Consider the following 25078-nt stretch of genomic DNA (forward strand, 5'->3'; position numbering starts at 1 on the left):
TTATAAGTATTTTTTACATTACTTTCAAAAGAATTAAAATATGTTTTTATCTTCAAAATGGTTACTATCACCACAATCTATTTACACATAAGTTCAGCACGGTTTACCCTTTTGAACATCAGCTGTTAAATTATCCTGAACTCGAAACTTCATGAAACAGAGAACAACTTTTAAGGCAGAATAATTTCATTAGTCTGAGACAGATTGAGGTTTTGCTTCAAAACACAAATTCTTGTTCAAATGAATGACACAATTTTCAATGTTGTCTTATTAAAATCAAGTTTTTAATTACTCAGTTTGATCAATAAATCAGTGGAGATTTCAACAAAGGAAACTCAAAGAACACAAAGATCATGGACAAATAAAGTGCAGTGAACTGGATTCTAAGTTTGTAACCTATCAGTGAGTGTTGGCATGTAGTTGAGAACCATGGTATGAAGAATTGAGGTACATGTATGTATCAATTCTACCAGAAAATTCTCAAGTGAAATGAGAGAGATTACAAAAAGTGCATAACGTTGGGGCCTTGAATACACAGACCTGTTAGCCTCTGTAATATAATCCAGTATTAATAATACCAACCCTAGCTTTAAACCCAAAGGGAACCTTTAAAAAAGACCAAGATCCAAGCACCGAGATGAGACCGCCTTAAAAGGGTTGGTTCACCCAAAAATCTAAAACTGTGTATCTATTCACCACAATGCCGATGGAGGGGTGGGTGACGTTTTTGAGTCCACGAAACAATTTTGGAAAACAGCGTCACAGCCAAATCCAGTAGTTCTCGCTGATCTCGTTTAGCGCCCCTGAAACTCAAACCCTAATGAGTGAATTTTCATTTTTGGGTGAACTATCCCTTTTAAACTAAATTATGATGTTTTTAATTCTCAGCAGATTCTTACAGAGGAGAGGCTACTTTTTCCTTTACCTAGCACCTTAGATCGTATATTAATATCTTGTAGCATTAGATGCTGCACTGAGTTAAACTGACGCTTTGAGGTGAAAGGAATGAATCTTTTGGTCGTCTAATGTGCATGAATGTCTGAAAGTGAATGGTTACAAATTGCACCAGACTCCACTCTCTTTCTCCAGGTAATTTACAGTAAGCTACCAAAGATAACGGAGTTGGTAAGAACCTAAAGTGTGTGTTAAGACAAGACAGTCAGTGGGACAACGATTTTAGTGTTATATGATAATAAATAAATGAATAGAAATCAACTGATGATACGTAAGAGTCTGAGGAAAAGAGATGCCTCATCAAATGTGTCTCTGTTCTCGCTATTCAACTCAGATTCCCTTGAAGGTCCTCTGCTCTGGAGCTTTTTCGTCGTCTCTTATGCCGTCTCTTGGCGGCGGCATCGAGGCAGGTGACATCACGACGTTGGCCTTTCAGCGATGGACTCTGTTCTCCAGCCGAGCCGTCCCCACCTTGAGGTCCTCCAGGTGATCCAGGGAGTCCACCTCGAGCGTCTGCCACAGGTCAACTGAAACAGGACAGGGAGGCAACACTGAAGCCGTTTGTAACATAACGCATATAACAAATGTATTACTGTGTTATTGTATATAGACAACATTATAGGAAAGGTTAAGGGGAACTATATATATATTTTCAGATCAAAGTATAGCCAGTTACTCCGTAGAGTGCTGTGTGATTATTCTTTGATATCAATAGCTTTAACAAACACTGCACAGGATGCTGATATTTATCAAAACCCACACATATATGCTGTTTTGGTATGAAACTACCCAAATTATTGATGTTTCCAGACTCTCGTACAATGAAACGTATTTAATGCAAATGATAGGATATAGAATCAGTAGAGGCAGTATGCTGCCCCCTGTGGAAATGCTGTGATAACACAAGCTCATTATTTGCCAATTCACTGATATTATTATCACTGTTTCAGTCATTTTTCAAAATAACAAATACAAAAATGCCATACAGTTTTTGGTTCCAGCTTCTCCTCCCTCTCTCTCTGTTTCTTTTGTCTTTCATACATACTGGTTGAGTCAATATCTTTTGTTCTGACAAAATATTATGGAACATGTTTCTCTAGGCTCTATAAGATAATGTCAAATTTTTTCTATTTTATCTATTTATTGCAAAATCCTCGATAATAATACAAGTTTCTAAGTCTTAATTGAGAGGTTGTCATTTTTTACAATCTATTTATGCCAATCACCTGCAACTGTCTCTACTTTGCATTCAGTAAAATCTGTGAACATTTATCACATATTTCACATATCTGTGGACATATTTTTAATTTCAGGAGTTGAGCATGTACAACATAGACAGATGTACATAAATATGTTACAACAACTGAACTGAACTCCTGTGATTTTCCGGAGAAAAATATTATTCTGTGTATTTATTTTTCAAAAATAAAATAATTTCACTGACAATCTCCGTTCCATTTTGTAGGCTCCGGCATGAGGTGGTGTTTGAACGGCTCCAGCTCTCCCCTCAGGTTGTTGTATTTGGCTCGGACCTCTGACCTCCTCTGCTAACGGTGCTCCAAAAACTTGGGCTTGGCGCTGGAGCGAGCCGGGACCTGAAAACACATACGTACACACATTTCATGTCTTTTCCTTTTGTTCACAGAGCACAATATAGTTATTGAACATACAAATAAACTGGATACTTGGATACTGGACACGTTGTTATGTATCCATGACCTCAGACCAGCCAGATTTGACATTTGTTTAATCTAAAAAAACCTCAGCTCCAATACACAGATATTACCCAGACTGACAAATGCAAACGCATACAGTCTGAACTTTTCTCTGAAGAGCGAGACTGGATTTTTTAAATGTAGTATTTTGAAATATTTAAATAGTTTGGAGAATATTACCCGTCACTGGATTGCTGAAGAAGTAAACAAGTCATGATTCTTAAGCAGGATGTGAGCTTCTGAAGATTTGACTTGTTCTGACCATATTCATGAAATGAAATTATTGCTTTGGAAAATTAAGTGAAGCTGAATCTTAACAATATGTGGATCAGAGCTTTGTGTCCAGATTTGACTGACTTCAGACTCTGAGAAAAAAATTGGCAAACCAAACCATCAAACTACAATAACCAGTTGATAGTGTTTTGAGATCACAGACTCACACCGGCTCACCTCCTTTACCCTCAACTACTTTCCCTTTGTGCCTCACAGTTTGAAAACCTCTGTTCCACATCAACACACACCAACACAAATGCCCTTTAGAGGTTGGATCAACAACAATAACCCCTCAAGGGGGGTGTGGCTTTGTTATATCTCTCCACACTCACCACCACCACCATGTAAACATCATGTCAGGCCACAGATGACATATCTGGGGAGTAACTCAAGGCATTTCTGTAGGGCACTGGATAAAATGACTTCTGATCCTACTAACATTATTGCACAGGAGAGACCTTTCCAATAATTTCAAATTTTTAATGGAAAACTTAAATATTAAGTATAAAGTGCAGTGCTATAACAACAAAATAACCCCCCTATTAATATAATAAAATATAGGTTATATGTTCAGATGTTGTGATTTCAGTATTCACGTAATATGTACTATTTATTAAAATAATGTATTTAACCTACAGTGAGTTGGACTGGTTTTACCTCCAGTGTTCTTTGTTCATAGCTGGAGCATTGACCCAGTTTCTCCCATGTGGTCATTAAAATTGTATCAAAGTTGCCATGTCTCAGACGGATGGAGGCAGGGAGTAGTCTCTTGAGGCCAGACCTCTCGTCATGGGGACATTACGTCACCACACACACCCGGTCTTGTTTTTTTTCGAGCACGATTCAACTCAGCATGCAGGGTGGAATCTTTAACCTATTTAACCCTCAGTTACCCACTGGGTGAATTCCCTGAGGATGCTGTTTGGTGCCTTATTACAGTAGCCGTATGGCAGCTACCCAGTATGACCACAGTCTTTCTTTGAGGCCACTGGTAGTTATGCTTTTCTCGAGGACACTGTGACGAAGTGAAATCATTTAATTATTTTTCCAAGCAAGCAGAGGGGCACCCTCGTGATGTCTGCAGCTACTGCCCCCAAATCTACTCAGTCGAATCCACTACTGATGCAACAATATAGTGTCTAGATGCTTTTAAGATTTTTCAATATGGCAGCAGCTGTGTTATAAAGTGACCTTGTGGTTTGATAGGAATATGTCAAATCTGCTATTCCACCTGAATCCCTTTGAAAATTGTATACAATTGGATTTGGTACTTAAGTACTTACTAAATCAAGGGATAGTTTAAAATAAACTATCCCTTTACCCCCTTCAGTTTTAATTTAATTATTCAGACCAATTTATGTCCATTACCTGCTACAACCTAAAAAAAAACCGGAGCAGCAGAAAAATATAAACGTTTGACTTAATGTATCAAACACACTGAAAGAAGTAGTGAAACCTCATAAACGCATATGTAATCTACCTGAATGCTTTCTGCATCATTTTTTTCGTAAGGAGCAACAAAAATAATGTAACACGATATCTTCTTCTTTTTTCTTTTTTTTAACCAGTTCTTTTTCTTTGTGGCAAAATGGGTTATGCTGCTATTCATACCTGAAACTGATAAGATGAATGGGGCTTTAGAGACCCTAGAAAAAGTTTGGCAGAGATTCGGTTGACCAGATCTTTCCATGGGTCGCTGGCAGAGGTTGATAAAGGTCATATATTACGAAATGCCCTTTAACCTCCAAAGAAAATTCTAAATAAACCCAGCACCTGTTTGCCAGCACCTGCTCTTTTCTGCATCCTCTGCACATTGTCGATCTCATAGACCTTGATCTCATAGGCCTCTGGGATTCCTAGATCCACCCAGCGAGAGCGCAGACCACTGGCCGAGCGTCTCAGGGATGAGGCTGTATCTTGGGCAGGACGACGCTGGTGAGTTCCTACAGTATGGTGAGGCAGATATATCAGTTAAATAATGTTTTCTCTTCTACCCTCTGTGAAACATTCTCCTATACATAGTATAGCAGACATACACAGAAAAACTATTCTTATTGTTGGAATAAAACCTAATTTTAAGGATTGTATTAGTTGAATTGGCGTTAAGTTAAATTCAGCAACATGGACGAAAGGTTATGCGGTTTTGTTCTACGGTCTCCATTTTACATATTAAAAACCCTGCTTGTGGGGCTTATCTATCTACAAAGTGAATGAAGCTGGAACAAGAGTATTCTTGAGCTGCTACATTAATTATGTCAAAAACCGGTCTATACTAAAAGCATCATGTGACACACTATGAATAAATCTAAATGATAAATTAAGGCGTGTGTCCCTGAGTTCCCTTCAGCACCCAGACCATGCGCACTTCAGTTTGCCCCAGGGCAAATGCAGCTCGCCAGTGCCAGAATAATTCAGACAAGACAGGACACATAATTTTATGATGAGTGTTTCTGAATTACTGCATTTGCAGTTCCGGAAGTTCAGGTGATCTTTTAATTCTAATGTGAGAAAGAATTAATTTACTTAATTAACTTCTTATTCATATTCTGAATTAACAAAAGCTTTGTTTGCCCCATTGTCAGAAACCATGTTTCTAACAAAAATACTATTAAAACGTTCTCTTTCTGTATGATTCCATTATCATGTCATGATAAAATGCAAACATCCCTGTTTGTAATTCACTGTATCAGCCAAACACAATTTTCTGCAGATATGCTTCCATCAGTAAGTGCCGTCTCTGGCTTCATGTATTAATTATGTGGCCTCCTACACCATGCCTGAGTACATGTGAGTCATCTCCAGTTAATGTTACATTCAAATGTTATGTTGTCAGAGTAGAAACCAGAATATATGATCAGTAGTCTTATGATCAAATTAAAAACATTTTTTGGAAGATTAATCCAAAATGTATCAGTTGAAACAGTATAGAATGTGTTCATCTTTTATTGTTTATCTTTGGACCAGTGATATTTGTATCAGAATATACCATCAGAACCTTTCAAATGAAATATGATGCAGCAGTGATTTTGCAATCGCAATTAGCTGAATCTTTGTGTCAAAAATGTAGCTTCCCTCTACCTATCATGAATGTGCCAAGGTGCTTTGTGCTGAGATGCTATGTACTTTGATTAAAAACTAACAAGGTTATGCCCAAAACACCATCAACACAATGATCTTTCAAGAAGAGACAATTGATGATCACATTTCATAAAAGGCCAGTTATTCCAGATGTTTTACCTGTAGTGCCTTTCCTCCGAGACGATCTGGAGCTGCGAGCCACGCTAACTTGAGAGCTGCTCCTGTCGCTGACGGAGTCTCTGTTTGAGGTGCTGCTACCCGTGGTTTCACTGTCCCTCAACATGCTGTCATAGCCACTGCTCACCAAACTGTTCCTGTGAGAGAAATACAGGGATGTCTTCCCCATTGCTGGCGGCAAATCACCACTCAACACACTCGTGGTATCACTCGCATGCCCACTCAGGTGATCAGGCGTGCGGGGAGCAGTCATCTGATTGTATGGTGAGGGAAAACTGGTCATTTCGTCCACTCCTCCTAAAGGTAGGTCTGAGAGCCGACCGCTGACAAATCCCTGGATGACGGATTTTGTGGATGAGCATGTGGAACTCTGGCTTGGAGTCCGACTGATGGATTGATAAGACTGTGGAGGGGAAGAAGAGTGAAAGGAGGATGTCCGCTCAAAGCTAACAGTTTTACTGTCCGGGGAAAGACTGGCACTGCGACTGGTAGACTGACGTATGCCTTTGTGAGAAAGACTGAGGTTCTTGATGCTGGAGGCAGACAGTCGACGGACTTTGGGGGAAGCTATCTTAAGTTTCCCAACAGCAGAGAGCTTGTGATGAGAATGCTTGACAGATTGAGGAGCTGGGTTTTCAGAATATAAGTGATGACTCGCGTCAGACCGATGAGTCTTTCTGGGACTCCTGCTAGCCCTTGGTAAAGTACAATGTCCCTCATTATTGTCTTTTTTACCTCCCTTACAAGCCCATTCAATGCTTCCCTTGGAGCTCCCCTTGGAGCTCATAGAGGTGTTACTGCTGCCTCTGTTCAGTGTTGGAAAGTCTCTTGGGACTCTCCCAAGAGAATTTGTCCTGCCAGCCAGCTGCTCCAATTTGGCACTGAAAAGCCTGCCGCTGTTCTCAATGGGTGACTGCAACCCCCCACTTATTTCTTCATGTTTCATTTTTAGACTTGAGTTCTCAAGCAAAGATTCAACACCCTTTCTGGAGGTGTTACCTGCTTCCTGTTTATACTCTGCTCCATATTTCCAAGGAGAGGAGCATTGGAGGCTGTGGTTCACTGAGGAGTTCTGTCTGCCCTGCCTCCTCTCCAGAGTTACCCCTGGGCTACATGGGGTGGATGATGTCACCCCCCTTGGGTCTCTGTGGTGGTCGGCCATGTGGCAGTCCTTGTGGATGGCGTCTTGCCAGCCTCTAGGCAAACTATCTGTTTTACAGGAAGCATGGGCAGTTTCCTGGCAACCAGGTGAAACACCAATTCTCTTGGGTGCATTTCCAACATGTTTGGAGATGATTTCTCCCCCCTCTGAGCACCCTTTAGACTTAGTGGAATAAACATGTTCCCTGTCTCTAGGGTGTCTCCTGTCTGTGTTTCTTGGTCTCTTTCCATTCATTTTGTTGTCAGCAGTCTCATTGCAGAAAGCTGAATCTTCCATCACCATTGGCACTGAAAAAGGTTTGCTACAAGGTGAGTCACAAACCTTGTAAGATTGTTCGACCTGTGTTTCAGAGGCAAAAGCGCCTCTTCTCTTCTCAAGAGTCTCCTGTCCTGGAGATTTTACATTATTTATTTTAAGCTCAGATCCTGACTTGACTCTTGTGTTATTATTATGGATATTTCCTTTTTCATTACCAACATCCAAAATACAATCTGTACTCATCAACATGGGATTAATAAATGAAGGCAAGAACCCTTTTTCCCTTCTGAATTGATTCTGGGGCTTGTCCTCTGTGGCTAAAGGCTGCACAACAGAGCCTTCAGTTGTACTGGAGGAACCTGTGGTTACAGGTTCTTCACTTACATTGCTAATGATCCTGATTGGTTGGGAGCCGGCAGAGCGTTGAGCACGTGCCTGGGACTCGGCAGCGTCTCTAATATAAATAATATTTCCACCTGTCCTCCCTCTGTTCAATGCTCCACTGATGGTCACCTCCTCTACCATTGAGAATACCAGTTCATCTTGTCCCTTAAGGTCCAGTGGCTGTTGAACAGTTACTGTGATGGTGGCCTTCATTTCTCTACCATCTCCTGTGGGACAATTAGGTAAAACATCCCCATGTATAACACTGGTAGCCAGGGAGTGTGAAGAGGAGCAGGAGGAGGAAGAGGAAGGAGATATGGGGGAGCTTTTGCCAACTGGTGAGGTCCTTTTGACTTGTTTGAACCATTCAGCACTTTCAGGACTCTCCTGTTTTCCTGAAGGCTGAGGATTAAGGGGATTTGTGACAGCAATACCTTGCTGAGCAGGAAACTTATCACCTGACTTAAGCGTTCCAGTGTTGGGAAGAGAAGAGCGACAGGTCATGCTCAGACTAAGAGTTTGATTCAAAAGCTCCTCGCTGGAACTGGTTCCACTGCACTCCTCACAGTCATACAGGCCGGAATCCTCTCTCTGAAAACTGTCTGCATCTGTTTGTCGTTCTCCATCAGAGTTCTGACTGCAGCCTAGCCCCTGATTCAATGGCTTGGGTGTTTCTGATGATTTTGAGTCCATCTGCTTCCCTGCTTCTTTCTGGGGTTGTGACTTGGTTGTGATGTTATTAACAGAAGGGCCTTTTGAAGCAGACTTAAGCACCTCCAATAGCACCTCACTTCCATCGATACAGCCCAAACGCTCCTGAAGCTCAGCAAATGTTTCACATTTAAGACAATCTCTCTCTGGCGGCTTCATGTCTGCTTTGAGCAGTTCCATGTTACCTTGTACAGTTTCCTCCTTCTTCTCTCTCCGCAGCTGAGGAATTCTCAGAAGCTCTTGCAGGAGAGCGGTAAACTCAGGGTCATCCAAGTGAGCTTTGTTGGGATTCAGAGAAGGTATGATAGGTACAAATTCAGGTTGTGTCAGTCTCGGGGCAGCTTTGGAGTGGATGAAGCCATCGGAGTCTATCTGGATGACTGTGTCACAGGACTGCTCGCTGCTGGAATGTTCATCTAGTTCACCACGAAGACGGTAAGGATGGGTGTCAACATCAACCTCATCTGTGGAGTGGAAGGCCCGCAGGGAGAAGGACTGAGGCGCTCTCTTTTCTCGAGTTAAACTCCTCCCGCAAGGAGAGCATGAGGTGGATTGCTGTTGAATAAAGATGAAACATGGAGTTAGATCTAGATAAGGACTTCCCGGAAAATAAGTGATGAATACATTTTTCGGGGAACGGTGGAAGCATAAACATGTCTCTGAATGCAACGATAAAATGATCCCTTTCTGGAAAAAAAGGAAACCGGCAGATTTACAATACCTTTGTCCTTTTCTGTGTCTTGCGAATGCGAGAAGCCAGCTGGATGACAGAGAAGGTTTCTTGAAGGTGTGCCAACGAATCCGCAACTTCAGCCATCACAGTGGTGTGGCAATTCATATGGCCCAAGGACTCTCGGAGGAGCATAGTCAGCTTACTACCCCTGTTCAGAGACAGCGCAAATGTCCTCACATTAACTCAAAGGATGGATCAATTAATTTTATTTGCCTGCTGTCGTATTTGCCATTGAAATGCCTTAGACTAAGCCAGTATTAAATTGTTTTATAGGCAATAATTGTACTACTTGGAAATGTTCACGGTCAAGATAGTAAATAAATGTCTTACTTGCTGGGGGTTGTTTTATGTCCACTTAGTAGAGACAGGACCACAGGGCCCAGTTCAAAATGAGGAGGTTTAGTTTTGCTCATACCCCTCATACCGCTACACACATCTATCATGGTCAACTTCGTGCAGCCCCGTGAACCTGAGGACAGAGTTCAGAGGAGAGTGTTAACACAAAATGTTCTTGCATGTTTCCAAATATGCAAATAAAGAGCATATGAATTATAATACACGTCAAACTGAATTACGTTTACAAATTCAGGATTAACTACGTAAAGTAATTCAAGGTAAAAGGAAAATCTGTAATGATCTAATATTTTATTACAACCTTTGCCAATGGTGCTGCTTTCTGTCCGAGGGGGCTGGACATGGAGAGTGAAGAACATGATGGAGGTGTGGGACAGGTAAGTAATGAAGTCACTGTGCCGACGCGCTGCAATGGCCGCGTCCAGGAGGGAAGCTGCACGCTCAGCTGTCGGGGCCTTCACCCGATTGTGGTTACGTAGCTGGAAGGAAAGGAGAAGAAATTCAGAATTTTCTACCATTCTACTGTTTTCTAAAAGTTTGTTTTGATGCCTATGTGGAGGCCAGATTATTAAATTCACAAATGTAGGTTTCATTTTAATATATCCCAATAGCAGACGGATTGAGAATAATGCCTCCAGTCGTCCAGTAGATTTCATGATCATTGAAGAAATACACAGGAGCCCACACCTATACCAATGAGGTGGTGCCTTGCAGTTATCAAAGAGCGGTGCGAGGGAGGAGAGAGCTGCTCAACCATAATGTAATCAGGTGTAATCTAATAGGGTTCACTCATTACCAGCCTTATCTTCTCACATATGGTGTAGAGCACTATACAAACAGACTCTTAATTAAAAAGAGACATTAATGATGACATGTCTAGAGACAAACCCTTAGATAACTTAAAGGGAACCCAGGAATCAGTAATTACAGCATAGCTATGATTTCACTGCTACCTACTGAAAATGTAAGGGCAATTCATTGAAAATATACAGGCACATTTCCTGCTTCACGGCTGTAATTGTAAAATAACACACAGGCCTTCCTGGGGCTAAGTTTAAAATTGAGGCTTTGGCGCATTGCCAATAAAGCATTGACATGAAATTGTGACTTAAAAAGTATTGCCTTTGGCTTTCTGCTTTCCAGATGTTGCATATGTCCGATTGGCTGATTAGACTTTAGAATATGATGCAAATAATAATAACAATATAACGTTTAGAGATGATTATATACAACACCAATTTGGCTCGATAGAGTTAGTAGACATAGTAGAATCAGCTGCCTCTTTTTTCTATTATAAAGCGTTTCTCATCCTACTTGTATCCCGGAGACAGGATCTTCTTGGACTCTAACACGGGCTTTTGGGCTGTCCTGGATATTGCCGACTGGGGGAACGACCTCCCCCAACAGATCTCTCAGTGTGTCCTCCTCTCCGCAGCAGAGTTCGATGGCAGACACGGATACGGTCTGATCCGTCCATGTCTTCTCTCGCCGCCGCTCGATGGAGCTGTACAGCCAGGAGATGGCACAGGGAATGAGGCCGAGATTCTGGATGCTCCCATCGCTCCCCACCGTGCTGGACCAGGAGCCTGAGGCACACAACAGTGCAAGTAGATGTATTCGTGTTACATACAGTTCATACACATAGTACATTTACTGTACATGTACATGCTACCATATAAAATGTGCACTTAACCACAAGCAAACACATGTGATTATAAGTTTGAGAGATGTATGTAAAGATTTTAGGCAGCAGGAAGCAGACCACAGTGACATCTGCAGTTTATCTGGGGTTTGAGGTGCAGTAGCTGAACCTCCACTATGGCCATATGTTATAGCATGTAAATTGGCCTGGTCATCGGTGGAAAGTCAGTTTTTGTCTTGTGACTGTCATAATGCATTGTGGGAGGGCAACCTGAGGGGGTGTTGTGTGTACCACCCAAGCATTATATCCCCTTATAAAATGTATTAATGGCAGGAAAGAAAAAGTGTCTGATAACGCCAGCACGTGTCTCTGTGTGACTCAGGCCAAGAGTCAGCAAGGACAACGGCTGAAGTGCATAAGGAACTGAGCAATTCACAGTAGGAGAAGACATATACTGATTTTGCCAATTTCCAGTATGTGCACATAAAACACACACATTTTCATAGAACAGAATCATCACAACATTAGTTAAACTGCAGAGAAACGTGGATGTTTACAGTAGACACTGTCATAAATGCCCTGAAGCACACAAAATACAACATATAAACACCCAACAAAGACAGAGTAGATATACAAGGACAAAAACATATGTAGAAACACTTTCTTATGGATTGGGGCCATGTTATATCTCCTCCTGCACTTTTGCCCCACATTACTTTTGAGTAATGTTATATCCGCTCTTGTGTTATCCAAACTCTAATTGAATGAGGATAAGGCTTACTCCAATTAAAGGAGCTGCCCGCTGTTATTCAGAGAGAATAGTATTCAGTAGAGGAGATTGATATCCCCTGGCTGTGGGCCACATGTAGTCTGTATCGGCCAACTAATTCAATCAGATTTACGGAGAGTGGCGTCATGTGAAAAAGCAGCTCCAAGGAGACCCTGTCCTTACGCCTGTGTGTGTGCGCGTGTGTGTGTCTGTGTGGGTGTGTGTGTGTCTGTATCTGCGTGTTGCAAATGTATTAAACCCCTTCCCTGACGCTAAGTGCAAGGTTCCATCTCTCTAATAGCAACGAATTGCAGTCTATTTTGTTTACAGTCCCCTCTGAGCTCAGTGCTTCTGCAAAATAAAATACAAATGTTTCATTTCACTACAATATGCTTACTGTATATGTTTTTTGCAGTTTGCTGAAACATCTAACAGGCGATGGGGGGCTTTTAAAAAAACGCTCATGTATTGCATAATTAATGAACAGGCTTTTATTTACAAAGTAACAGGTGAAAGATTAATGACTAGGAAGGCAAGAGTTAATGGCACGAGTATTGGTTACCCCTCTGGAGAAATAGAGGACTGCAAAAAGGACAAAAGGGATCAAAGGAGAAGACTGGAGATGCGTATGAAGATCGGTAGGAGGACAAAATGGAGATGTGAAGTTTAAGTGATAATGGAAGGGTGAATGATAGCAGGGGTGGGACTGGGGTGGAGGAGGAGTTGGGGCACATTAGACCCCGGAGCTTAGATAAAAGCATCAGACTCCGATCTCCAGATTTGAACCCGTGGCCTCTCGCAGTGACCGATTACTCACCCACATCGGCGCATCCCATACCGAGAACGCATCCATCGCTGCCGCTGAGCACACAGCGGATGACGTCAGCCAAGACGCCTGCACACACCTCAGCCTGGTCAGACAGAACAAAGGACAGACGGCCTCTTATGATTCATCCCCACACTGGGAAAGTGCATCCAATGAAATGAAAGAGCCGAAGCAGAGGGAGGGATGCATGCGGATTCTGCAGATTCCCCTGGGCTCAGATACTGTAAGTGGAGCCTGAGAAGGTTGAATATTATTGATGGACTGCATAATTGTGGTGGTTATCCAGGCCAGATCAGTTTCAGGTCATCAGACAGAGCACACTAATCTTGGTGTGTAGAGGGAAAAAATGCATGTTTAACTCTCGAGGAAACACAGAATGTGCCACACTCGTGTTTCACCATGAATGTAAAACCAATCCATCATAAAAGATGCACAACCAACAAGCACAACCAACAACATTTGAAATCAGTTATTCGGATGAAGAAGCAAACCTGGTCAGACTCTTGAGGGTAGGCAGCATCAAAGTTGAATGTCTTCAGATGATTTCTGCCGTTCTTGCCCAGTATCAGTGTCGTGTGGGATTGGCTTTTGCTGACTGGTTCAATTATGGTGACTCTTTTCCTGGATGGGTCAATCTGGAGAACAGGTGGTTGGCCTGGGCCCCCTGACATTGTGGGACTCACCCTCAGCACGACTTTGACCTGTATTCCAAAGGGAAATGGAAAAGAGAAGAATGATTGAGATTAACATGTACTGTATAATAAATGCTCCAGAAAATGTTTTATGCTGGGTGATTGCTTAAAAAATACATTGTTTATTTTTGTGACAAGTGGCATGGTTCAAGTAATGGTACTATCGGTTTGTCTGTTTAAAGGTTCACCACTTTGGTCCATTTTTAAATGTCTCATCAACTATCAGAAGGATTGCCGTGAAAACTGTGGTCCCCTGTAAATGACTTAAGATAACTTTAATCCCTTTTAACACCATAAGCAGATCAAAATTGTGTTTTAGTTTACTAATCTGATTTATGACCAAATATAAAACAAGTGGTTTGTGTGTAGTCCTTATGAGGAGCTATGGTTGTGTTTCAGGACAAGTTCATGTGAAGTCAACCTAATATGTATGCAAAAGATCACAATGTGATTGGTTCTACACTCAGTAGAGTTATTTATTCAATTATTTGACACTTCCCACTTTAACTAGGTTAGTACTACTGTTACTATCTTACATCTGGCATTCTAGTGCAGCTTACATCTGATACACTGGTTGTTTCCAAAATCACTCACTGACTTATTCACTCCTCCTTGCACTCTATAGAAATTACCTTTAGACACGACTTTCTCTGCATCGACAAGGACATCATTTTTGTCTCACAATTAAAATTTGCCAATTAATGTTGGTCGGTACATATTATACTGACCGTATTTTCTCACATTATTAACTATATTAATAAATAAATATTTGTATCCATTCAGGAGATTATGTTTCATCCCTGTCTGTTTGTTTATAAGCAGGATAAAAAAGTGTGGACGGATGTGGAATGGGTCAGGTGAGGATCCAGAGCAGGGAGCAAAACCAGGAAATGTTTATTACTTCCTTGAAAATCTGGCAATTTTTCATATTTTCCATGTTTTCCCAGTGAATAATTTGTGGATGTGTGGATCAGGTACATATAGGGAACTGATATCTATGTGTGTGTTTTTTCATAGTTATATTTATACTATAAGAGCTAGATAATCACGTATATAATTGTTGCTGAAACTCTTTCCAATCGAGGCTTTTCTATTTGCCACTGTCTTACATTGAGTTACATCTGAGGATTTTTACTCATTTCTTTTTAAACAGACATGACGCAATTTGGTTTTCACATAATTCAGCATTCTCTCTCCTCTCGTCTGTCAGATATTTTCTTTCATTCAGCACAAGTGCAATGCATGCTGGTATATATTGCTCAGTTATTGTCTATCAGTTGTACACTACATGCATTGTCAGATACAATAAATCCACTATATAGTGAATTAAAAGTCTCACTAAACATTCAGACAGCACGAAAAAATGGCAAACTCTCAGACTAGGGAGTGATTTCAGACACACTGACTAAATGCCTCTTACAAGGGTTGTTGAAGAAAGCATGACCACTACTATTTCACTCACTCCTGTAGTCATACTGTATACATACAGGAAATATTTCAAACTACTCTGAAAATTCATTTATTCATTAAATGCAGGAGGAGTGAGTAGGTGCTCTGCTTTTATAGAGTAACATGTACGTAAGTGATTTCTGAAGAAGACCGGGATGTGTTCAGCAAAGATTGTGAGCGTCACAAATGCAGCTTTACCTCCTGAAAATAAACACCAGTGGGATGCAACTTATGAATAAAGAATGAGTTCAAAAATATCTTCATGTCAAATTCAGCAAGATTTAAACATTAAAATCATCGCAGTCTTTGCATCCTGTCAGCTGAGGACACAGATTTCTAAAGAAAGCCCATAAACCTATATTATATACAGACATATTTCTTATTTAAAGCTCACAGTTAGAGTCTATTTAGCATCTAATGTTACACTGCTTTGTAAAGGAGCTTTTGCTCACGAGCCTGACATCAAATCTAGTGAAAGAGGGAACCTTGTGCCCCTGTTGTTCAGGTATGAGAGGCTGGGATATTTGTTTTATTTATGAGAAGCCTTGGCAGAGCAGCTAAACTGGTAAATGTTTAAAGAGGATTAGTTTTGAGCAATAGATTGTATTAAAAGATGGACGACACATCTCTTCCTCCTTCCGCTATCCAGAAATAAAACCAAAATATCCTGAATACGCACGCTGTCATTTTGACCATGAGGAGTCTGTGTAGTAGTACTCGGGGGTGGGGGGATGGAGTTGCATTTGCGAAGACCCACAGAAACATGTATTCGAACAATTGTGAGTTTTTTTTTTTATAACATCTTATTACCAATCAAATAAACTAATTAAAACTAAGCTTACCGGAACTACCTAAAATGACAGAGACCATCTTAAAGAAAAATGTATTTTACGTGCATGTTGACTTTTTAGTTTGGCCGATGTTCCATCCACTCACATGAAAGAAAGACACTTTGGTGGGTAGTTTTGTAGAAACACAAAATTCATCAGTGTGTGGTTATAAAAAATATTTTTTTCTTTTGACTGCATTAGATGATCCTGTGAGTGCAGAAGCTGCACATGCACTCACAGCAGCACGGTGATGCAAACCTCCTGCTTTATATTTTCCGCATGTCATGACATTAATTCCTTAATGCAGGTCTCTGCAGGAAGCTCAAGAATTTCAGGTCTTTAAGGAGGCTTTAAGGCCTTAAATTGAATTAGACCTTGATTCTGACATTTAACAAGGCTCATACGAAGGTCTTAGTCTGAAGGAAGACAAGACAACGGTTACCTCAGTAAAGACAATGAGCTGTATTACAGTATGTAAACCAATTATAAAAGTATTCATAATAAGGATTCAGGTCAGCAAGATGGCAAATGGCCCCGTGCACCACAACATGCACCCCACTACATCATGACATCACCCACCACTGTCAATTTAAAAACCTGACAGTCATTTCCATCTGCCGCATGATAAGTTTCCAGTGTCTGCAACAGATTTTGTTTCTCCTTTCTCTTCCTCATAATTCAGATTCCTTATGCAACCCTATTGAACATGTGTCAAACTCTATTTATGAGGGTTAAATTATTCAAGAGACCCATTCAAAGGCACAGAAAAATCTGCTCTGCTCTCGCACACATGCGTATTGTTGCACGCAGAGGCACACAGAGCTGAGTGCTCGGGCAGGTGTGGCCGACAGCGGGGTCTATCCGAGCCCTCATCTGTAACTCTAGACTAAACCCAAGAGTCCATCTATGATGAGACAAGGGGAGGGTGGGCAGCCATATTGATCCCCCCTCAGTTTATCCCAGAGGAGGAGAGGGGAAGAACAAGATGGAGACATTAGCACCACATTACAGTGTATCGTGAAGGAGGACTGATATAGGATCTCGTCCAAATTGACTGTGATCTCTTTACTCCGCAACACGGGTGGTGAAAACACTTCCAAGGTGGTGGTGTTTGTAAGGCTGTGTTGTATTCTGTCAAAGACACACAGACAATCAAGACCGATTCTAATTGTTTACATGTGGCAATATTAGCTGCAAAGAGGCCCAGGTAACACTTCATGATAGTGAAGTTGTCTTCTATATACATCTACTTGTCCCAGCAAGCACTTCAACAAATACTTCGTCGACACCATAATCAGTGGGTAGATGTGTTTTGTTTTTTTAAACCCAAAGCCACTTTAAAAAAGGCGACTGACCTATTTCTCAATTGCTAGTAGGGGAGTTTGTCTATTTATTGTCCTCGCTGAGACATGTCCAACGTCACAAATGTGCCGGGAACTGAGAAGATCTCTCATTTCCCTGTGTTGCCACGACAGGGAGAAAGGAAATGGGTTTCCATCCCTGCTGATCGGAGCCGGAGCCGATGACAACCTGTGTCTGCTGCAGAGTCATTTGACCCGAGTTTGGATGCTGATTGTATCCATTCCCATTGCAGACAGAAGCCTGATGCTAGTGAGCGTTAGTGGGATAAGGAGCTCAAGTTGAGTGTTAGTTGGACGATACTGTATTAAATTCAGTATATATTTTCTAGCGTTAGAATTTTATTAATATAAAGAATGTCTGCGTATCTTCCTATATCGAGGGGGTGTCGTTTTTTCCTTGCCTTCACTGATGTAAGTGATGTGCTCAGAGTCAAGAGTTTGAATATATTGAACTTTAAACCCAAGCGGTGCTGACCTTTGTGAGCACAGCTAATGGCTGAAGGCTCCCACAGATGCAATTAAAGCAAAGGATGAATACATACGTTGCGTTTCTGAACATAACTCTATGATAAATTATCAGGATTTGTAATAGAATCTGTGTAAGGATGAAATATCAACCTTCAGATTAAGATGTCGGGTTTGATGCAGAAACATTCAATTTGGGGAGTAATGGAAGATCCTGATTGGTTAGGCTACATCAACCCTTGTGTAGAAATGCTGCCCTTGCATTCATTTAAAATATACTTCTATAATATAAATAGACTTACAAACGTATCTACATCTATTGTGAGTCTACAGGAATTTGCAGCTCTACCTTGCCAACATTGGGTGAGTCTTTGGTTCTGGTGGCAGCTTGGAGCAGGCAGGAAGGGACGGGTGGTGGGTTTTTCTGGATGATCTCCCTGAAGCAGGTGGAGAAGTGTGCAGGAGCTGGATCAGAAGCCTGGCCTTTTTTCCTCAATGTCAGGTTGAGCTTTTCGGCCGCCCTGCAGGGGAGGAGGAGAGGCAGCAGGGACTGAGGCTTGTTATGAAACCAGCGCAGACTGGCTGCAGATATAGCTCATTTTTTTAAAGTTAATTCACATATACAGTAGATATATTTACCTCGCCAAAAAGGACATGGCAGCAGTGTTGGCAATGGTCACCACCCTGGAGATGTGAGGGATCTTCGAGCTCGTCTGCACGGTCCCAGCTCCACCACAGCCCAGGGTTGCATCATCTGCAGCCTGCCGGGGGATTAGGCTCATTATAAAAATCCCAAAATTGTAATTGCACTTCAGCATGCCCAACAAAAGGGGCTATTATCATGGGAATTACCCTTGGGAGAAATACAGGATGCGTCTTTCTAAGTAGGGCATGTAGGCTCACAACGTCACTGGGTTAAACCATTAAATCATATTACAGGCAAGGAGAGTAGAGTGTGAGGAATCGTTTCTGATGGCAGCAGTGACTTCTCTCTGAGTTTAAAACGTGACTAAGAGTACAGTAAACACACACACACACACACACACACACACACACACACACACACACACACACACACACACACACACACACACACAAAGCCTCAGTCGAGAAGCTTTATGTTCCAAGTCACTCCAATACTGTTGGAGCTCAACAGTGTGTTTTGCACTCATTCATAATACTCTGTGTGGGTGTGTGGGTGTGACACATTCAGCATGCATCTGCTGCTGCTCAACATGAAGTCACTGCTCCGCGCCCCAGGCCTGGGAAGCAACATGTTTGCATTACGCTGCTCTTCTGCACCACTCTACATCTCATCGATGCCTCAGCCATTTTCAGGGCATGATAATGATGTCAGCTCGGTTCTCTTTCTCATAATTACATCCAGCAATGCCAATTTGTGCCGCAGTAGAACTGGTCTTTTAGAAGGAGACCGGAAGGAGGATTGGAAAGATGAAGTTAATATTTATAGGAGCTGTAAGCTTTTTTTTATCCTAGCTTTCTCTTCCTCCCTATCCTGATTTCTCTCTGCATTCCCTCTCATACGGTCTCTTGTTTTTCTCCTCTTCCGCCCTCTGCTCCATCATCCACCTTTTTCCTGCCTGCCAACATAACCACTTCATTTCCCTTTCTCTTATCCATTTTTCCTCCACCCTCCTTTTTTGTGTCCTCTCTCCTTACTCCTCTCCACTTTCACTACTCTCCTACTATTTCACCGTAAATGCATAAACCTGTATTGATCTGCTCTCGTACTGAATGTGCCCTTGATCGTTTATTTCTTGCACAACCCTGGGCGGTTTTATCTAAGTAATTGATGTATTGTTGTTGTTAAATTTGATTAGACAAGCAGATTAAGAAAAACAGGCTAATTACGGTGTTGCTCAGACAACCTTTTCAGTCCAAATGAGTCAGCTAAGGACCATGTACCCCCCCTCCAGTTAGGCCACTTCTGCTATGCCTGCCAAGATTTACATTCTCGCACAGAACAAAGCTAAAGGTTTACTATATGCGTGTTGCCTACTTTTTTTAAATACAGAGCAGAATTGTTGAATTCAGACAGAAGCCGGCTTCACATTCCAAGCTGGTGACCCTTCATAGATCTTATCAGCATTATGCTAATGCTAGCTCCATGAGTTGGCTGAAGACGCTGTTTTAATGTTTCCAACTTCCAATGTCATGTGGAAGACATAGAAAAAGAAGAGCAGCTATATTCTTTTAATTCACTGTATAATCAGTTTGATTAAATTTGATGAGGAAGTAAGTAAGATTAGACTCTTATTTCATGCTAACATAATGCTATGTAGCTTACACAACTTTATGAGCAAGCCAGATGTTGTACTTATGCTTTCAATTCAGTATTTTCAAACAATTTTAATTGTCCCCCTGTTAAAAAATGTTAATACTTAATTTGTGAAAGTAATTTGTTGTGATGATTCTTATGTTTTTAATTTAAGTGACCTCTAGTGGCCAAAATATATATGACGGGAGCATAGGAGGAAGTTAGGGCGCGTAGTTTGGATGTAATCATTACAGCATAGGTCCAAAATGCTGCTGGTATGCTCGTACAGGTTGTGTCCGATGCAAGGGATTAGTGGCCTATGGAGGGCTTTGGGGAATTGGCTGGGGTTTTTAAGTAATAATAAGAAAAATTATTACGATGTGGACCAACCTTATCACATTTGTGTTTGGTAAACGTATATCATATATATAATATAATATGGAGGAAGACTTCGCCTAACCCAGGACAGCTTTCAGCATTGAGGTCTCATCATCATCCGCAGCATTGTTTCTAATATGACACTCAACAAATCTCCTTGGTGTTGAAACAAATATTGGGTAGGGTTAGTGTAAGTAGCACAGTAGGTAAAGCCACAATAACTAGCCACGCTAGTATGGAGTATCATTCTTATGACAGCTCCATGCACAACATTTTAACAATGCACAGAAAGGGCTGCCCATAGATGCACTATATGAATGTGTATGTGAATGGTTGAATGGCAAACTGTAATGTAAAGCGCTTTGAGTGGTCATCAAGACTAGAAGGAGCTATATAAATACGAACCATTTTACATTTACAGAGAAATCCAAAGCTTGACAAAGCTGCTACACCGAATTATAGATGCTGCTGTGACTGAAACTATTGTCTGGGATAGGAAATGCTTTGTTCTGAACGCGATGAATATCTAACCAACCAGGTCACGGTTTTAATAAATGAAGCATAGGAAAATTTGAGTTCATAGGAATCAGGAGTTTAAAAAAAACTCTACCAACAACATCATATACCACAGTTCTCCCTTTATAAGCCTTTTCATTGGGGACAGGGGAGGAAGGGCTTCCATCACAGTAATGCATATCACCAGCCATCCTGTTAAATATTACCGTCCCCCTATTGATCACTGGTACATTTTGACTTGCCGGCTTTTATGACAGGGTTAAATCACGACCCAATTCCATTCCATTAGCAAAAGTACTTTTAAACAACGTCCTCAGCCATGGGATCTAAGTATGCTCTGATTAGGCTCTATAAATCATTGCCGTGCTGACACATGTATCCGTAAGGACGTACTTTACCCATATAACTCATTAAAAGGGGGATGCTCACGTGGGCTTGTGATTTAGTGGCAGGAGAAAGCTTTTAGGGGTACCTGACGGGGAGAGTGGACGGTGACAGCATCAGCTTTGGACACAGATTTACAAGCGACGAGATGCTGCTGCTCCTCTACCCAGCGGTCCATATCAGAGTGGGGGGGTTTGGGCCCCCTCCGTCTGAGGGTTTGAGGGGTCCTCTGAGGCGTCCTGGGACTCTGCGGAGTGTGAGGACTGTGGGTCCGACCGTATGGTTGATGCGCATTCATCTCAGGTTCCCTCGGAGCCCTGTCGCTGTGCTTTGTCTCACTTTGTCTCGGCAGCGTGCCGGTGCTGAGGCTGGGCTCAAAGGGAGGCTTAGCCAATGACTGACCCCTGCTCAGAGCCAGGTGGATGGCCTCGTGTTTGAGTTGGTTCAGGTTTGTACCACAGGCTGAGCACTGGCCCTGCTCCCTATCTCTGTCCCGAGACTCAGCGGTGGAGCGACTATGTACACGAAGGCTGTCATAAAGATACGCTGACAGGTCACTCGCGTCCTGCAAAATTAGAAGAGAAGGCAATGCACTGTAAATCAGACTTCGGTGTTAAAGATTTCACACTGTACTTTATTGGACCTCAGCTCCATTTTCACATGACATAATAAGATCATGCATCCAGCATATGAGCTTACAAAGCTAATCTGCTTCGTTTGATATCTGGCTTGACCATATGGAAATTGAGTCATGGGAAGGCGCTGCTGGCAATCTTAGCACTTAGCAAAGTAATCATTGTGTCAGTACTGTTGATACCACCCCTGTCATTTTCATAAGTGCAGTAAGCACAAATTGAACCTCCTTCACTATTAAAGCAAGTGAAACGTGTCATGAATCAGGAATCAGCTGTTAAGCACAAATTCATGGAGAACGACATATCCTGATGCAGCAACGGTTACAGAAGCTTTTTTCCCCCAGCTAATGTTTGTGTGTGAAATCGGAGTAAATTGCTCCCTGCAGCTACAAGGCAGTTTGGTGAAATAAAACAAAACATTGGCGGAAACATCTTGTCTACCTCTTCTTACACCTAAACATAATTAACCCTTGCTGTGCTCATCTTTCTGTCTTATTGAGCAGATTTAGCACCTTATACTTCTCCTGCTGTGCTGAAGCTTTAGTGTTGTCCTTGAGCTGTGAGATGCTCTGGATAACATCAATATTGAAGATAATACAATTTCAAGAGGTTTAAAATTGTTCAAATCAAATTTGTTGGCATCTGAGCGCCCAGCCTGGACCCAGACTTTCAGATCCAACAAAATTGAACATCCAGCCACAAAACATCATCTCGGACATTCTTGTGTCATCCTGCCTGGTCTGCCCTTGACGGCAACATCCAATGCACTCACTTACCCACCCAGCCCCTCCCATCCGCCTCCCACATCCATACTGCCGGCGCATCACCAATGACCCATATTCCCCCAGAGGAATACAGTACAGCAGGATCTCTCAAATATTATATAAAATAAAGTAATTTACAAGAAAGTGCTGCAGCATCAGGGACCACATTTGCATCTTCCATGCATTATTGAGCCACAAGTGCTGTTTTTTCAAAATCTACCACTTGCAACCTTTAGTTTCAGGTTTGTGTATTTAATAAAGAGAATTGAGGACCAATATATTAAAAAGGAAATATGCATAGGAGACTGGACTTTCCATCTTGGCTGCAAGCCCTTCTAATAGAAGACATTACAGAGCCACAATGCTTTTTAGAAACCATACTTGGATCAATAAACCTGCGAGGAGCTGACTGGCTTATCACATTTCTTCTGACCATGGCTGTGGCCACAGGACGCCATCTCGCTCACTGCTGCTCTGACTGTGGTCACTTTCTCTCTTAAAAACACAACGCTAACTGTACCGGGCCCCGTCCCACTCAGGAGGACAGAAATAAATAGGCTCCCCTCGGTAGAGATGACACAGGCATGTTGAGATGAAATATTCATGCCCATTTGAAACCGCTCACGCAGAAATGGCAATGGTTTACTTTGTCGATTGGAGTGTGTTTGATGGATGTTGGTGGTGACAAATGTACAGATGGATGCAGGAGTGTGGGGGCATGCATTCCTCTCACAGGCAGCACGATAAAGAATGATGTTCCCACAATGTACATTAATGTAACTTAAACATATTGTAAGAAATGTTTAGTTGCAGTTTTGAAAAAAATGACATGTTTGATGACTAATTTCCATTTTAATCTTATATCTGTAAAAAGTCTGAATTTTACACAAATAACAATAATAATGACAAAACATTACAAATTTTGACAGCCTAGGTTGTACTGCTATTCACGTTTTCTAGCTTACTATCACAGCAGAATATAGCAAATATTGACATTTCACATTCACATTTTTGCATTGTGCAGGCATCTTTGATTCCAGAGCTGCAGGATCCAGATCTGACACTACTCACCTGAAAGTATTATTATTATTATTATTATTATTATTATTATTATTATTCACATTATTGTTATTATTATTATTCACATTATTATTATTGTTATTATTCACTGGTGTTATTGACATCCTTCCTATTATTTTCATTTAAACAACCAGTCTGGCAGGGCTTTAATGTGACGGGGGGTTATACAGGCTCATGAAAGTGTTTATTTTTGTTGCATTATTATTATTTGTTCAAACATGACGCTGTACCTCCACCTGCTGAGGACTCCAGAGATGGGTTCACTTTAATTATAGTTTGTCTAAACAACATTGTGACTATTTAAAAAAATCTATATCAATTAGTGTCCTGCTTAAAGACAGCAGACTGGTGCATTTCTGCTCCGGTGACGGGCTCCATCACTGACCTTGCAGGAGAATTGATGGTGAACAGCCAGACTCAGAGCTTGTTTCTTCAGAGAAACCAGGGTCGCGGAGCACTTCTCACAACACCCAACTTTCCCGTCGGACCTACCGGGTCCAGCGGACACGGAGCCTCTGCACATGGTCCCGGCACCGAACCACATCGTGCTCCTGATGCGGTCCCCCACCGACCCGGGGAGGGACCTGTAGGAGGGGACGGCGTCCGCTCTCTGGCACATACTCCGGTGCGGGTCGCTCCCGCAGCCCCCGGCGCCCTCCGGAGCGGGACGGTCTCTGCCTCGAACACTGGCAGGGAAGCCGAGTGTGTCACAGCGATGCTGGACCTCTGAGCTCTGAGAAATACATCTCGTTTAGGGGGATGTGTGTGGGCTTCGGCCGTGCGTAATTATCAGTCGCCAACTGTAACCACACCCAAATGTTTTTAAGCAGTGCAACAATGTTATTCTTATATAAAAGTCTTCATAGACCACGCGGGCTTTTATAAATGTGAAAACAGAGTGATTATAAGGATTAAATCAGACTCACCCAGTGTTCTCCGCGCTCTCCTCGTCCAGTCAGATATGACATGACAACTTGTTAATATTTAAAAAGATGTCCCGAACAAAGGCAGGGTGCGCTTTTATCTAATATCCCCAGCGCTCCGTGGATGTAAAGGGAAAAAACTTCAGCCATGTTGGGCTAAAATGCAAAAACAAGTCAAAGCGAGAGGCGGGAGGAGGCTGTGTCTCCGAGAGGTGGAGCAGTGACAGTGGAACAGTGGAGCGAGAGAGATAGACGGAGGAGTGAGCGCACTGGAGGACACTTCATGG

General features: G+C 41.9%; 1 protein-coding gene across 1 annotated transcript; it reads right to left on the reverse strand.

Moving 5' to 3' along the window:
• Window positions 1–1279: 1279 nt before the first annotated feature.
• Window positions 1280–24836, reverse strand: kif26bb (kinesin family member 26Bb). Its single transcript, XM_053445862.1, is given in 16 exon segments — window positions 1280–1368; window positions 1371–1481; window positions 2399–2549; window positions 4716–4885; window positions 6180–9267; window positions 9434–9593; window positions 9776–9914; window positions 10101–10278; window positions 11114–11385; window positions 13028–13121; window positions 13528–13737; window positions 18183–18354; window positions 18473–18594; window positions 21478–21954; window positions 24254–24601; window positions 24795–24836. Coding segments are annotated over 16 exon segments (5823 nt in total).
• Window positions 24837–25078: the final 242 nt, after the last annotated feature.

The sequence above is a fragment of the Pleuronectes platessa genome, chromosome 17 (genome assembly GCF_947347685.1).
Source record: "Pleuronectes platessa chromosome 17, fPlePla1.1, whole genome shotgun sequence".
NCBI classification, from domain to species: domain Eukaryota; kingdom Metazoa; phylum Chordata; class Actinopteri; order Pleuronectiformes; family Pleuronectidae; genus Pleuronectes; species Pleuronectes platessa.